Consider the following 14,427-nt stretch of genomic DNA (forward strand, 5'->3'; position numbering starts at 1 on the left):
GACAATGTGCCGTGTGTCCTTGCAGGAACTGAATTATTCCAGCTCCTGCGGTGGTGCATCACGGCATCACCGGAACGGAACGCCTTAGCCTTGTTTGACGATTGACAATGGACCAATTGACCAAAAAAGCCGTAAAACGAAGCCTCTCTCCTTCCCCCCTCTCGCCGACCGTCGATTTCCTCTTCCTTCAAATTCAGCCCCCACCTGTGTTTGGCCAACGGCACCAAACAACAAGCCAAGTCAAACAGGTTTTTCCCGGGTGTCACCGACACAGCTGGTTGAACCTCTATTAAAGCGAGAACGGCACACTTCAGTTAATGCGCCGTTCACATGGCTGCCGCCCTGCGTTAAGTCCCGACGCGAAAAGGCATCCCCGACCCCCATCTATCTTCTCTGTCAAGCCAGTTTCGCAGCTGCGCTGTCGGTCATTAAACTTTTACTCGGCTCCGGGTAGTTTTGACGTGAGGCGCTGAGCGAGCTCAGTGGCGGCCTCGTCTCGCTCGGATGACTCGCTCTCTCCCTATCTTCGCCTCTCTCGTTTTGCTCGCCCCTCTCTAAAAGGATGTCGGCTTGAACTGTGAGAACAGGATGTCAAAGTCCTCATAAGTGATCCCCGCTCTGTAGGTGGGTAAAAAAAAATAATTTACACACACACACACACACACACACACACACACACACACACACACACACACACACACACACACACACACACACACACACACACACACACACACACACACACACACACACACACTCCACACTCCCCCTTTCCTGCCATAACCGTAAAAGCCAGCTTTATAGGATTCAGCTCAGCTAATTACTCCTCTCTCTCTCTCTCTCTTGCTTTCTCTCTCCGTACCATAAACTCAATGTGTGCGAGACCCTTGCACATGCGCCCACGCGCGCTTGTAAAAGGTCCAAACAGACTCCGCACTTGGGGAGTCTGTAAACACACGTGGGTCATTCCCCGACATGCTCCCGACCTACTCGGGAGTAGCGGTGCCCGCACCGTGAGGTCATGTTTGTTTTTAACTCCGAGCCGCGTCGTAACTCTCCTCCCCGTTGGACTGCATGCATTCCTCCTTGGCTGCGGCGCCGAGCCATAGTCCCTCAGAGAAATCCTCAGAGGGGAACATGTTTGGATTTCCAGGGCACGTTTCATTAGCAGCGAATAACGGATTAAGAGTGATGTTATCTGTGGAAGCACGTAGCGGTAGGCTCCGTGTCCCTACCGTGTAAACCACCCCCCCCGCTCATCTACCTCTTCCAATTCACTTTTGTTCTTGTTCTCATGGCCTCTTACCTGACACTGCTGTCTCCCCCGGTCCTCTTCAGGCTGTTGGGGTTGCGGATCAGCTTGTCCAGCATGTTGACGATCTGTCCGAACTTGGGCCGGTCAGCCCTCTCCCGCTGCCAGCAGTCCAGCATCAGCTGGTGCAGTGACACGGGGCAGTCCATGGGTGGGGGCAGCCGGTAGCCTTCGTCGATGGCCTTGATCACCTGGGCAGGAGGGGGCGAGGATTTATATGATCAATGTAAACACGCTGATAATACAGTAATGGTGTTAAATAACCAAAACCCGAGACGATATCTGGTCTCATATCACAATATCAATATTATACCCATATTTATCACCGAGTCCCACCCTCCGTTCAATAGTGTATTGGCTTCTATAATTCCCAGCCTAGCTATTCCTCTGCCATGACTCATTGCAAACTCATGACTTACATCCTGGTTACTCATGTCCCAATATGGCCGCTCGCCATACGACATCACTTCCCACATGACGATGCCGTAGCTCCACACGTCACTGGCTGAGGTGAACTTCCTGTAGGCGATGGCCTCTGGTGCTGTCCAGCGAATGGGGATCTTCCCTCCCTGTGATTAATGGGTAGCTTGAGATGATGTACACAAACCCCCAATTACACACTCTACTCTATACATCCATACGGTATAATATACGGTATGGATGTATACAGGTATGGATGTATTACACCACACACACACACACAGACACACACACACATACTCACACACACACACACACACACACACACTTACCCTAGTGGTGTAGGCAGCCTCAGGGTCGTCCTCCAGGACGCGGGACATGCCGAAGTCGGACACCTTGCACACCAGGTTGCTGTTGACCAGGATGTTTCGGGCGGCCAGGTCCCGGTGGACGTAGCTCATGTCAGACAGGTACTTCATGCCTGAGGCGATGCCTCGCAGGATGCCAACCAACTGGATCACCGTGAAGCGTCCGTCGTTCTTCTGCACAGCCAGGGAGGAAAATTCATCACACTCAGTCCTAGTGTTTATATTTTGCTGTGCAAGCTAGCTGTTTTAAAGTATGTTTGTACCACTTGTTAGAATTTATTGTCTTTTATTGCCAATTAATTATTGTCCTTTCTTGTAAAAGGCTCATTGTGGCAGATTTATGGGAGAGTAGAATAACGCCTCAACCTACATCCCCAAGACCCCTGTCTGAACAATGTTCACCATCATGCACCAAGAGCTACTATTTGCAGTGTAAGCACCATTTTCCCAGTATTTGTGTAGTTTCATATCATTAGAAACAGTCTAGAAAAGTCTATTGTGTTAAAGTCTAAAGTCTAAGTCTAAGTGCTAATTAAGTGTTAATAAAACGGTTAAATGTTGAACTCTTAAATATGTTAAACCACAACCAATGCCAATGTCTCACGACTCCCTTGTATCTTTGCTGTATTGTACTCAACACTGGTATTTGTGGTTGATAACATTAAAGAGATAAGATGAGATTGACACACACGTACACACAGACCTACATACACATGTATGTATACACACACAAAGACACAAAGAAACATGAACACGTGCACCAAGGGGAAACGCATGACTGACCCTCAGGAATGCATCCAGCGATCCATTCTCCATGTATTCTGTGATAATCATTACTGGCTTACCTAGAGAGACAGAGAGAGAGAGAGAGAGAGAGAGAGAGAGAGACAGACAGAGAGAGAGACAGAGAGAGAGAGAGAGAGAGAGAGAGAGAGAGAGAGAGAGAGAGAGAGGCAGATGATTATGGAGGTAAATGATGCACGTCACAGAACACCTCTGTGGGGGACTCTCAGGGGAATATTTGTGTGTGGGAAAAGTGTGCATGTGCGTGTGTGTGTGTGCGTGTGTGTGTGTGCGTGTGTGTGTGTGTGTGTGTGTGTGTGTGTGTGTGTGTGTGTGTGTGTGTTAGGCCATCCATCTCTGTCCCGTGGTGATTTAATTCCTGAGTGTTACAGTTGCCTGAGTACACCACTCACGCACACACACACACACACACACACACACACACACACACACACACACACACACACACACACACACACACACACACACACACACACACACACACACACACACACACACACACACACACTTTCTCGACATACTCGGAAGGCATCTTCACTGAAACAAAACACCACTTCACCAGCTACACACAAACACACACACACGTGCACGCCAACACACACCCGCTCTCCCACATGACCGCTCAGCGTCCCGCTAAGTCGCCATTTATGTCACTGGCTGTCCCTGTGCCCCCGTCTTCCCTCTGCCAACTTCTTCTTCTGCACATCTGTCACACTCCCACTAGTTTCTCTCCTTCAGCCCCACCCCACTCCCCACCCCCACTGACATGCTCTTCTTTCTCTCTGTCTTCTCTCCGTCTCTGTGCCACTCATCGCTGGCCCCCTTTCACCCCGTCTCTCTCTCTCTCGCTCTCTCGCTCGACCGCTCCCTCTCTGTCTCTTGGGGCACCGTCTGTGTCTTTATTTGAGCTCGAGGCTGGGACGGGCTGGGATGTCTGGCAGGAGGGTGGGTGGGTGGGTGGACATTCCCTGGTGGGTCTCTGTCTGTCTTTGTCTCTGAAGATAGGACAGGACGGCCGGGGCGGCTTTTGTGTTTTTGTCTCATAGCACTGGCAAGAGGGTGGCTAGCCAGCCCCTCGCAAAACCCACGCTGAAAAGACACGCCCACGCCTGTGTGGGCAGAGTTCTCCTCCGTGTTTCCCGTTCTGAGGTGCGGCGGCAGCCAAAGGTTGTATGGGCAAGATTATGCGCTGGAGGAGCGCTGAATTTAATCCGAATATAAACTAAATTAAACCACAATGACACGGCTTTAACGGTGGTTCCCTTGTTTTTTTTCCAGTTGTTTTTGCAGAGTGCAGAGTGAGTGCCATGGCAGAATGCGCGTACAGTAAAGAGAGAGCAGAGCATTTGGCAGCTGAGGTCTCGGAGGTGACGTTCCACCACTCCACAGTGGGCTTCGCCCTCTGCCAAGAGGCCGTCAGTGTCTGCCTTACCCGTGGCGTGACTGGCACTCCATTAATTACGGGGCCCTTCGGAGATGCCTCGAAAGAGGAAGTCGAGTTAAAGCTTCGGAGGGAAGGGCCCCTTTATTGTCAGCCATCTTTGTTTCCCTTTGTTCTCTGCCTCAGCCCCGGGGCCGCCAGTGATTGACAGCTCCCCAATCAAGTCTGAGGAGCGTCTGACCTGCGACCCCCTCTCCAGCCCCGCCTCTTCCTCCTAGCCCATTTGCATGCTAATTCCTTGTTTACTGAATACACCCAATCGCTGTTGGCAATGAACTCTGGGCAAGGGCCCCACCATTGGGCCAGGCATCACCTGCCAACCAAACAGTAGCCGGGGGGAGATAGCGCAACAGGAAAGAAACTGTGGGGGAAAGGACTGGGAGGGTTATTTTGGGGGAGGGGCACCTCGTGTTATACAGTGAACAAAGGTCTGTCTTTTCGAAAATTTGTGGTTAGCCTTCTGAAAGTTAGCCATTAAATGGAATCACGCCTCATCTTAAAGGCTGGAGGCCGGATTTATATCACACTGTGGCATATAAATAAAGGGTCTGAAAATGCAGAATCACTGTGGACGGTCCCCAGTGAGAGATTGTTGCACGGTTATGTATTTAGTGCCTATTTGGAGATCCTCAATAATTAATAAGGCTTAATTGGCCCTGTTGGACACGCAAGCAGAGAGGCCAGATTGAAAGTCCCTTTTAACTTGATTGTAATGGGGGAGGGGGAAAATGCAAGTCAAATAATGGATTTTTAATAGATTCCACGGACACACTCAAGTGTGAAGGACTAATTGGTCCAAAATCTCGAGTCAAGCTTTCCAAAGTGTTTTGTGATAGGGTGTTTTGTGTGTGTGTGTGTGTGTGTGTGTGTGTGTGTGTGTGTGTTCATCTTCATCAGACATTTCTACATTCACGTCATCGTCGCTGTCTCCCCACTCCCCACTGTCTCTTCCCATCTCTTCCCCCCACTCTCCACCGTACCCTTCCTCTCTGTCACTGTTCTCTGATTTCTCTCAGTCCATCTGTGCCCCCCATTTTGCCCCCCTCTTTCTCTCTGCCTCCCTCTCTCTGCCTCCCTCTATCTCTCTGAGAGCTGATAGGTCCCTCTCTCTGCAGCGAGAGGGCTGATAGGTGATAAGCAATTTTGGCTCTCGCTTTCAGCTCTGGCAGGGCTAAGTGTGTATGGATGTGTGTGTGTGTGTGTGTGTGTGTGTGTGTGTGCATGTGTGTGTGTGAGTGAGGGAGAGAGAAAGAGAGGGAGACAGCCTTATCTGGGAGCAGCGGGGCTCAGATAGGGCTGGGCTGTTCTGTCACGATGCATTAAGCCAGTTCATCGGTCCAAACAGAGCCAAGCCGAGCCATCAGCCGAGGCAAGACTCAACACACACGCTCATCACACACACACACACCCACACACATATATTTATAATAGGTGTACAGACACAGATACACGCCGACAAGACACCCCGCCACGCAGGACACTGCCCCTGCGACCTCCACACACGGTAGTGGAGGCCTTCATCCTGGCGTAAAAAACGCCGGGGGAAGGTGAAAGTGGGCGACGAGACAGAGAGAGACACAGAGAGAGAGAGAAAGAGAAGCGGGGTCTGGTTGATGTTGTGTGGCAGATAGAGAGGGGATAGGGTATCACTCCCTAACCCCAAACACATTTACAGCTGACACCATGATTAATGAGCCTAGCGCCGGGCTACAGTGCCCACTTCTGGAGCCATTACACCCCCCCCCCCCCCCCACCCCGACCGCCCCACCCCTCTTCTCTCCACCCTTTTCTTATCTGCCTCCACCTCTTCTGTCACCACCCCCAACTGCCGGACCCCCCTCTGAACAGACTGTCATCTGGACAGACATTGGGGGTCGGTCGTTCCGGATAACGGCAGTGCGTAACTCACACCTTGCAGCATGTTTGTGCTCCGACGGTACTTAATAAGCAGTGCACACACAAGCCAACATGGATGTTTTGCCGGGGTGGAACACAAGCCCACTTAAACATACAGTACAGGTACCGGCGGCGATACCCAAGCATCAAAAGTGTACTGCAGAGGTGGATGTCCTGTGTTGTGTCCCACCATGAACTATTCCCCTGTTGTAAATTAGCCAGGGTGTTGTCATGCCATTGTTGCGGAAAGGAGTGTGTCTGTGTGTGTGTGTGTGTGTGGTGCATTAGTGCAATTTCCCATGCCAATTTAATTTCCCATTAAATCATTCCACATACCAAATGGATTCCCAAGATCGAAAAAAAAAAAAAAAATACCGCGTCTTGTGGACACGAAAATCCGGGGACGGGTAGGGGATGGGGTTTGGGGTAATACACGTACATTTTGTGACCACACCCTCCAGGTGGATGATGTTGGGGTGGTCGAACTGGCCCATGATGCTGGCCTCTGAGAGGAAGTCCCGCCTCTGCTTGTCGGTGTAGCCCGCCTTCAGCGTCTTGATGGCCACGCAGATCTCCCTCTTCCCCGGCATCTTCAGGCGTCCGCTGCACACCTCGCCGAACTCCCCTGAAACCCACACACACCGGGACAGACGCGCAGTTTAAGTGTTTATTTTTAATTTTTCATCATCGATCAGGGTCTATAATCCCCGATCCCCCCTTTCCCCCCTGTGGGAGCAGAGAAAGTGAGCGAGGGAGCATGAGGCTGGAAATGGATATTGATTCTGCTTTCTCTCTGCATTATTTTGTCATTGGACGACTTTACCCCAGCCGCAGGAATAGCAAGGGCAATGTGTTTTGCCCCACGCTGTTATTTTTTAACCGCTCTGCCTCTCTCTCTCTCTCTCTCTCTCTCTCTCTCTCTCGGTCCCAATGTTATCGTCCGGGGTGGGGGAAAAAAAACTGGTGACAATTTCCCGAAGCGCGGTCGCATGAGTGCACAAGCGGCCGCACACCAGCATAAATCTTCATGAAACCCCAACGCTGACGTTGGAGATTTGTGTATAAGTGAATGGAACGGAAAATAGAGACGAACAACAACAACAACATCATCAACAAAAAGTCAGACAGCCGCATATTTTGTGAGAAAATATTCCTTACCGATGCCGATGACCTTCTCGATCTTGATGCAGGAGGCGTCAATCTCCTTGGCGAATTCACGGACGGCCTGGTTGGGGTCCTCGTAGGTGAAGGGGTCGACGTAGATCCTCACGCCTGAATGGAGGGGAGAAAGAGAGGAAGGAAGGAAAGGAAGAAAAAAAAAAAAAAAAAAGGTTAATCCTCTCCCGTTGGTCGCTCTCAATGTGTTCCTTATTTCCCTTATGCCGCGGGCTGCTTTTCTCCTGCTCCGCGATAGCTCTCCCCTCCCCTCGCCTCCTCTCCTCTCCTCCTCTCCTCCTCCGTCGCGCCACACCTCTGCTGAGACTGGGCTTTTCACCTCGCCGTCACTTGACTGGGGCCAAGCTGGAGCTCATTAGCCGGCTTGTTATTTTGTTTTTGTGGCGAAGAAATAATGACGCTGAGGACGTCGTAATGAAGTGGTCGGGGCGAAGTATTTTTAGGAGTTGTTTTTTTGTTTCTGTATTTTTATACCGTGAGACCGTTACTCGCTCTTCAGGGAGAGCTCAAACAAGTGCACCTGAACGTGCTAATGTATTTCGATTACGAAGCCCGTAACCTGGACTGAAAGCATGAGAAAATCCCACTGGCGGTACCGAGTGAAGCACCAATTTCAGTTTTGAAAGGAACTTCTATACTATGCCGCCGGCCCATTCCAAAGAAAACAGTCAGGATTTAACATCATATCGGCACAAAAGCTCATACTGAATGCCAACTTTCAATCTCTACTCTCGAATATCAGTTGGAAAAACATCCTTCAAGGATCCTGATTGCTGATTTGGGTAGATTCTGTCAGAAGTACATAGCACATAGGCTTTTTTGCCTTCTCTTTGGTCGCTGGTCCAGAGGGAATATTTTGTCACATTATGAAGGTACTTGATGGTTATTAGGTCCATATTCTTCACAGTGGAATGGGTCAATAAGGGTTTGAAGTAAGGAGTTAATCGTCGAGGTGAAGGAGCTTGATGAGCTCCCAAATCATTGATACAAAGACAATAAGCCTGGGGCTCGGGGGGCTGTTTCCACTGAAATTGGGTCACAATGTCAATAAAGCTGTAACTGAATGTGCCATCGCGTAGGTTCAGTCAGAAGCCATAGCGTTGGCTGTCCACTGCATTTAAAAGCACAATCCAAAATCGCCGAGCATAATGAATTTCACGCTCGTGAGTTCCACTGCTGCGACCGCTGCAAATATGACAATGTTCCGCTCTGCTTTCTCATGCAAAGAGTGACAACAACAACTGTGGGTTTACCTTGGTGTAGGTGCTTCTCCTCATCCGAGTCCTGCTTGGCTTTGCTGTACTTACTCCTTCTGGGGGACAGAGACACGAGGGTGGTCGGTTGTATGGAATGCAAAACGTTATCCAGACCAGGTGGAAAACCTCGAAATAGCAGCATTTCAGAATCGTAAGAGCCTCTATTGACCTTTTTTTAAATGTCATTGGGTTATTTTTTTGGTGTACTCTATTAATCCCTCTGGGGGAAATAGATTTTCTGCATTTTGCCCATCCTATATACGAGTGGCGGGTGGGCAGAAACGTAGCGGCACCCGGAAACCAGCTCCAGATCGTGACTGATGCCTTGGGTTTGGTGCTTGAAAAAAAAAAAGTGCCGGTACTTTCCTCACATACTGGCGGGGGGGTTAGAAATCCACTTTATAATAAAGAAATATATAAAAGTAAGGGTCCTTTGGCGTGTGTGTAGAACAGCTAATGCTGTGTTCCACTGAAGTTGGAACTCTTTAAAATCCAACCTCATACTTGGAAAAGTGTAAAGGAATGGCCATTTAAGTTGGATTTCAAAACTGTCAAAATAAATGTCTACTGTCATTTTGAACCACTCTGTAGTTTTTATGTTATGTTAACACAGGGGCCACTTCGAATTCCAGATTTCCGACTTCCCACGGACCGCAGCATCACTTCCCTCTGGCTCGAGCTGATGCGAACTTGGAGTTTCTAATCCGCCTGAACCTTAACTAATGATGGAACAGAACTGGTGGAATAGTGAAACCAGCTGTTTCCAACAAAAAAGTGCGAAAATAGAAAAGCACAAACAAGGACGCTCATGACCCCAAGAAATCCCCCGTCTATGTCCATATACTGTATGGTGAATAACATCATGGAAACCCTGAGCCGGACCTTGCAGCTTGTGCGTTTTATAATAATAAAATAAAATAGTGCGCTCCCAGTCAATTAAATATGATATATTTTACAATATGTACACTTGATTTGTCCACATGAGAGGGGAGAACAGAGTCCCGGCAGCTTGTGTGCTCAAGAAAAGTCCTGGTACTCAAAAGAGTAAAACATAGAAGTGCAAGTACTGCGTACCGATGAGTACCGGCCCACTTCAAGCTTCTTGGGTCTATCCCAAACATGCATGTATTTATGTTGGTTTAGAGGTCATAAGCCAAATGGGTTTTGGGAATCAGTGCTTTAAGCAAAAAACATACTAATCGTTTTTTTTTCACCGTACCAGCGAATGCTGTTGTTTACCATTTGAATCCAAAACTCAAAGTCGCAATGATTTCCCCGGACACAGACGAGTATGAAAAGAGATAGGGGCGGTCGTATCGATCGCAAATTGTAAAAGAAAAAAAAAATCTGGAGAATTGAAGCGGGCTTGATTATGGATGTGGGGGGGGGGGGGGTGTGTGTGTGTGTGTGTGTGTGTGTGTGTGTGTGTGTGTGTGTGTGTGTGTGTGTGTGTGTGTGTGTGTGTGTGTGTGTGTGTGTGTGTGTGTGTGTGTGTGTGTGTGTGTGTGTGTGTGTGTGTGTGTGTGTGTGTGGGTCAGGGGGGCCAGCCCTGGAATATAGGACCAGATGTGGCAGACATTGTCTCTCTGTATGGTAATGTAACGCCGAGGTGATTAGTGTCCCTCCCCTCAATCAGAAGGACAGCAGCCGATGAGAGGACAACCACCTGCTTGGCTGGAGACACCGAGAAAATCACAGAGACACACACAAACACACACACACACACACACACACACACAGCTCACGATAGATGATAGATAGATACACAGATACGGATACAACACTGGGACACAACACTGAGGCACATTCGCTTCCCCCGAGGACTACGATTGCATGCAACACATGCAAATACATTTTTTTTCTCTCTTTAAAGAAGTGTGAAAACGCCCCCCCCCCCCCCCCCCCCCCACACACACACACACACAGACACACACACACAGACACACACACACAGGTGAGGGAGCCCCATCTGCATGTAATCCCATCTGTATGTGGCTGCTTTGTCCTGATTCCCGTTTAACACCCTGAGATTGGGTCACTGCAAATCCACCTGCTGCCTCTTTCACTGCCTCCCACTCTCTCTCTTTCTCTCTCTCTCTCTCTCTCTCTCTCTCTCTCCCTCTTTCTCCCTCTCTCTCTGTCTCTCTCTCTGTCTCTATCTCTCTCTGTCTCCCCACACTCTTTCTCTCTCTCTCTGTTTTATCTTGCCATCTGTCTCTGCCCTTTTCTGTATTCTATCTCCTACTTTCCATAGCATGAGATCTTGTTATCCGCACAAACACACACACACACACACGCACGCACACACATACACACACACACACACACACACAGACACACACACAAACTAACACAATTCTCTGTCTCATTCTCTTCACGTGGCACAGGAGGACAAAAATCACAAATGGCTGAGATTACAGGCACGACACGAGAGAGGAGGGAGGGAGGGAGGGAGCGAGGGAGTCTGGAGAGGAGAGAGCGAGGGAGAGAACGAGGTAGAGGGAGAGGAAGGGAGCGAAGGGTCGCTGATTGCATCTCTTCAGCTGTCAGACTGTCAATCACGTCTCCGGTGCGGCGAAGCATCAGTCACTGACGCGACCAAAGTGTCTGTCTGAGCACTTGCGCGCGCGCGCGTGTGTGTGTGTGTGTGTGTGTGTGTGTGTGTGTGTGTGTGTGTGTGTGTGTGTGTGTGTGTGTGTGTGTGTGTGTGTGTGTGTGTGTGTGTGTGTGTGTGTGTGTGTGTGTGCATCCGCCCGCACGCGCCTGCCTGCACGTTTGCGTGTCAATCCATGCCTGACGTGCGACAGCCACTTTTCCTGCACTAAGCAAGACATTCCCATGTCGGGGATTGGAGGCAGAAAGACAGAAAGCATAAGGGCGGAGAGAGAGATCGAGAGAGAGAGAGAGAAAGAGAGAGAGAGAGAGAGCGATATAGAGGAGGGGGGACTCTCACCTTCGGCTGATGACAAAAGCGCTGATGAGGATGATGAGGAGGACCACGCTGCCCACCACAGACACCAGCAGCACTGTGGAGTTGGTCCCGTCGCCGATGATCCGAGCTGGCACTGGTGAGGAGAAGGGACGGAGGGAGAGAGAGGGAGAGAGAGAGAGAGAGAGAGAGAGAGATTGATTAAGAAGTAAAAACCAATGAGGATATGCAGCAGAAGGACAAAGAGGTAATAACTAAAGAAGAAGAGAGAGCGGAAATAGGGTGAAGCCGTGGAAAGAGAACAAACACCACTGAATGAACAAAGTCAATACAATGGTTCTCTGTTTGCCAAAGACGTCGCACTTCAATCGTACTTCTTCTGCTCTTCGTCATTTCACCCCCCCCGTCCCCCCCGTGCTGTCTCTGCGGTCCTGCTGTGTTTGCCCTTCCTCCTCATTCATCCTTCACTTTTATGACCCCCCCCCCCCCCAACCCCCACCCATGTGGTCCATAAAGTCCAGTGTCTGCCTGCATTGTGTCCCCCACTCTCTGGACAGTAAGGCTTCCCTTTAGGGCTGTTTGCTTGGCCGTGTCGTTATCAGAGCGCCGCTCTCGCCCATCTCCACAACAAAAGCCGACACCTGCGCCCACGGAGGATCTCCGTGGCCCACGCACGACTTCCGTTGCGTCGTTATCTCAGACCAGTTTGAATAGCGACGTCACGTCCGGCGATGTCATGCACGTATCAATACAATGCAATGTCTTGACTAATAGGAAAAGATGGCATTAGCCGCCGAGTTTCACTGTGGCATGAATAATAAAAAGGAGGCTGGATTTGGGAGCGTGGTATCATTTATCATTTACAGAGGACAGCCTTTTTGATTAATGACCATGCAATGAGCTAGACAAACTCGTAAAAGATGCTATCCCGGCAGTCCCCCCCCGCCACCCTTTCTTTAAAAACTGAAGCAAGGCCAATACGTCTCGGGGAGAGTCCGGGGGAGGCGGCAGGGGCGCTCACCGGAGTTGGTCATGAACTCGAACGGTGTGCTGAACTCCCCGTAGCCGGCGGCGGTGCGGGCGCGCACGTGGAACACGTAGGAGGTCAGCGGGGTGAGGCCTTTGATGTCGGCGTTCTTGGACAAGGTCTTGATGATTCGGTAGCTCCTCTCGTTCTGGTCCTAGAGGATGAGAGGAAGTGGAGAGAGAGAGAGAGAGAGAGAGAGAGAGAGAGAGAGAGAGAGATAGAAATCAAAACTCCCTTCACTCTCTCTTCACTACATCGTAGGTCCACAAGTGAGACGTTTCTCGCACCTTCTCGTAGTATTTGACCTCGTACTCCAGGATTACCCCGTTGGCCCTCTCCGGCTGCTGCCAAGCCACAGAGATGGTGTGTCTGGTGATGTCCTTCGCCTGGATCGTCGTTACCGGGGAAGGAGCTGGTGGAAGGAAAAACGTCAATATTTACCAGTCCGCCTCAGCCTTTTCGCGGCCAGCCATGTTGTTTCGCAGTGGGCTTCGGAGACACAGAGTCTGCTGTGTCTCCCTCCAAAATCCCCCTACCCTTCACACCCGCTGCGAGATTCAAACAGTGGGCCAGGCCACATGGCGGAACAGTGCGAGGGCTTGGCTTCCGCTCAAAGGTCTTAGGCGTCGCGCGCGGAGCAATACGGCTGCGCAGCTAAATTCCTGTGAGAGTATAGTCCATAGCGCAGCTCTGTTCATGAACGGTTGGTATCCTTAAGAGAAAAGAAAGCCAACAGATTAAATTGCCCGTGGCCAAACGTTAGCCCTTCGAGCAACTTTTCCTGCAGAGCTGGCAGAAAGAAAGACTAAACTTCCATCCCTTCTGCATAGTCCCAGGACATGCTCTGGAAAACCATATGTGACTACAACAGCCGCTCCTGGAAGACACGTGAGCTTGATGTCTTTGGATTTTTTTTTTTTTCCTTTTTTTCCAAGGGAGAAAAATCAATTGGTTTTCATTAAAGCTTAAGTGAGCGATCTTATCTCAAAGCCTCTCTGGAGCAGCTGATAATGAGGCCATATTTCAACTATCGCCGGCTCTCCACGCCCCCTGCATTTAGCTTGTGAAGGTTAAAAACACAGAAAACGTCCTACTGAATTCAGGGCCATAAAGCAACAGACAAGACACACTCTCACACACCATAAAAGAAAATCACGAGGACGAGAGCATTTTTAAAGTAATGGTTCTTGGATTTCACTTCCATTGAAACAATGAAAGTTGATTCTTTGACCTCCGCCTTCAGCCGCATTCTATAACCTTGCTCCTTCAATACCATCTGCCTTTTAAAAGAAAAATATGACAGGGTGATTAATGAGAGTTCCCCTGTCATCCGATTCTGATTGGATTATCTATGAAATGATATACATTTCCCTCCCTCCGTCCAGAGGCTCCAGGGAGGCTAGCCGTGCGTGCTAATGCTAAAAGAGAACCCCGGGCTTTTAGTGCGGGATTGAGTTCAAACGGGCCAGGAGTCCAAGCGGCGTCCATGGCTCGGGTTTCAATGGCCGGCGTGGGACGGAGCAGAAGATTCTGTGGTGGGGTCGGTAGGCGGGTGAACCACTGTAAATAAATTTGCCCAGGGTTTTGTCATCCCGCCGGCCTAATGTGTTGCGTCTCCGTTAAACAATTAGATGCGGGCCATTTGTAACCCTCCGATCAATCTTGCTCCGGAGCGTCTGGCAGCCGGAGCCAATTTGAAGGCCCCCACGGAGCCGGCCGAGGAGGTTTCCCCCGCCGCGCAGAAAGTCGATCCCCCAGAGGGGTCACGGGCCCTCATTGCCCTTTGGGTAATCCACAC

General features: G+C 50.0%; 1 protein-coding gene across 2 annotated transcripts in view; it reads right to left on the minus strand.

Moving 5' to 3' along the window:
* The window catches only part of epha4l (eph receptor A4, like), a 50,718-nt gene that overhangs the window by 4,709 nt on the left and 31,582 nt on the right, over positions 1–14,427 (minus strand). For both annotated transcript variants that reach the window (XM_080006359.1, XM_080006358.1), the window contains exons 6-15: positions 12,917–13,041; positions 12,624–12,783; positions 11,627–11,738; positions 8,671–8,729; positions 7,400–7,513; positions 6,681–6,866; positions 2,884–2,945; positions 2,065–2,274; positions 1,732–1,881; positions 1,307–1,503 (exon numbers count right to left, since the gene is read on the minus strand). In XM_080006359.1, coding sequence (XP_079862485.1) covers positions 1,307–1,503; positions 1,732–1,881; positions 2,065–2,274; positions 2,884–2,945; positions 6,681–6,866; positions 7,400–7,513; positions 8,671–8,729; positions 11,627–11,738; positions 12,624–12,783; positions 12,917–13,041 — 1,375 coding nt within the window. The remainder of the gene's footprint in view (positions 1–1,306; positions 1,504–1,731; positions 1,882–2,064; positions 2,275–2,883; positions 2,946–6,680; positions 6,867–7,399; positions 7,514–8,670; positions 8,730–11,626; positions 11,739–12,623; positions 12,784–12,916; positions 13,042–14,427) is intronic.

The sequence above is a fragment of the Zeus faber genome (genome assembly GCF_960531495.2).
Source record: "Zeus faber genome assembly, chromosome: 9".
NCBI lineage: Eukaryota > Metazoa > Chordata > Actinopteri > Zeiformes > Zeidae > Zeus > Zeus faber.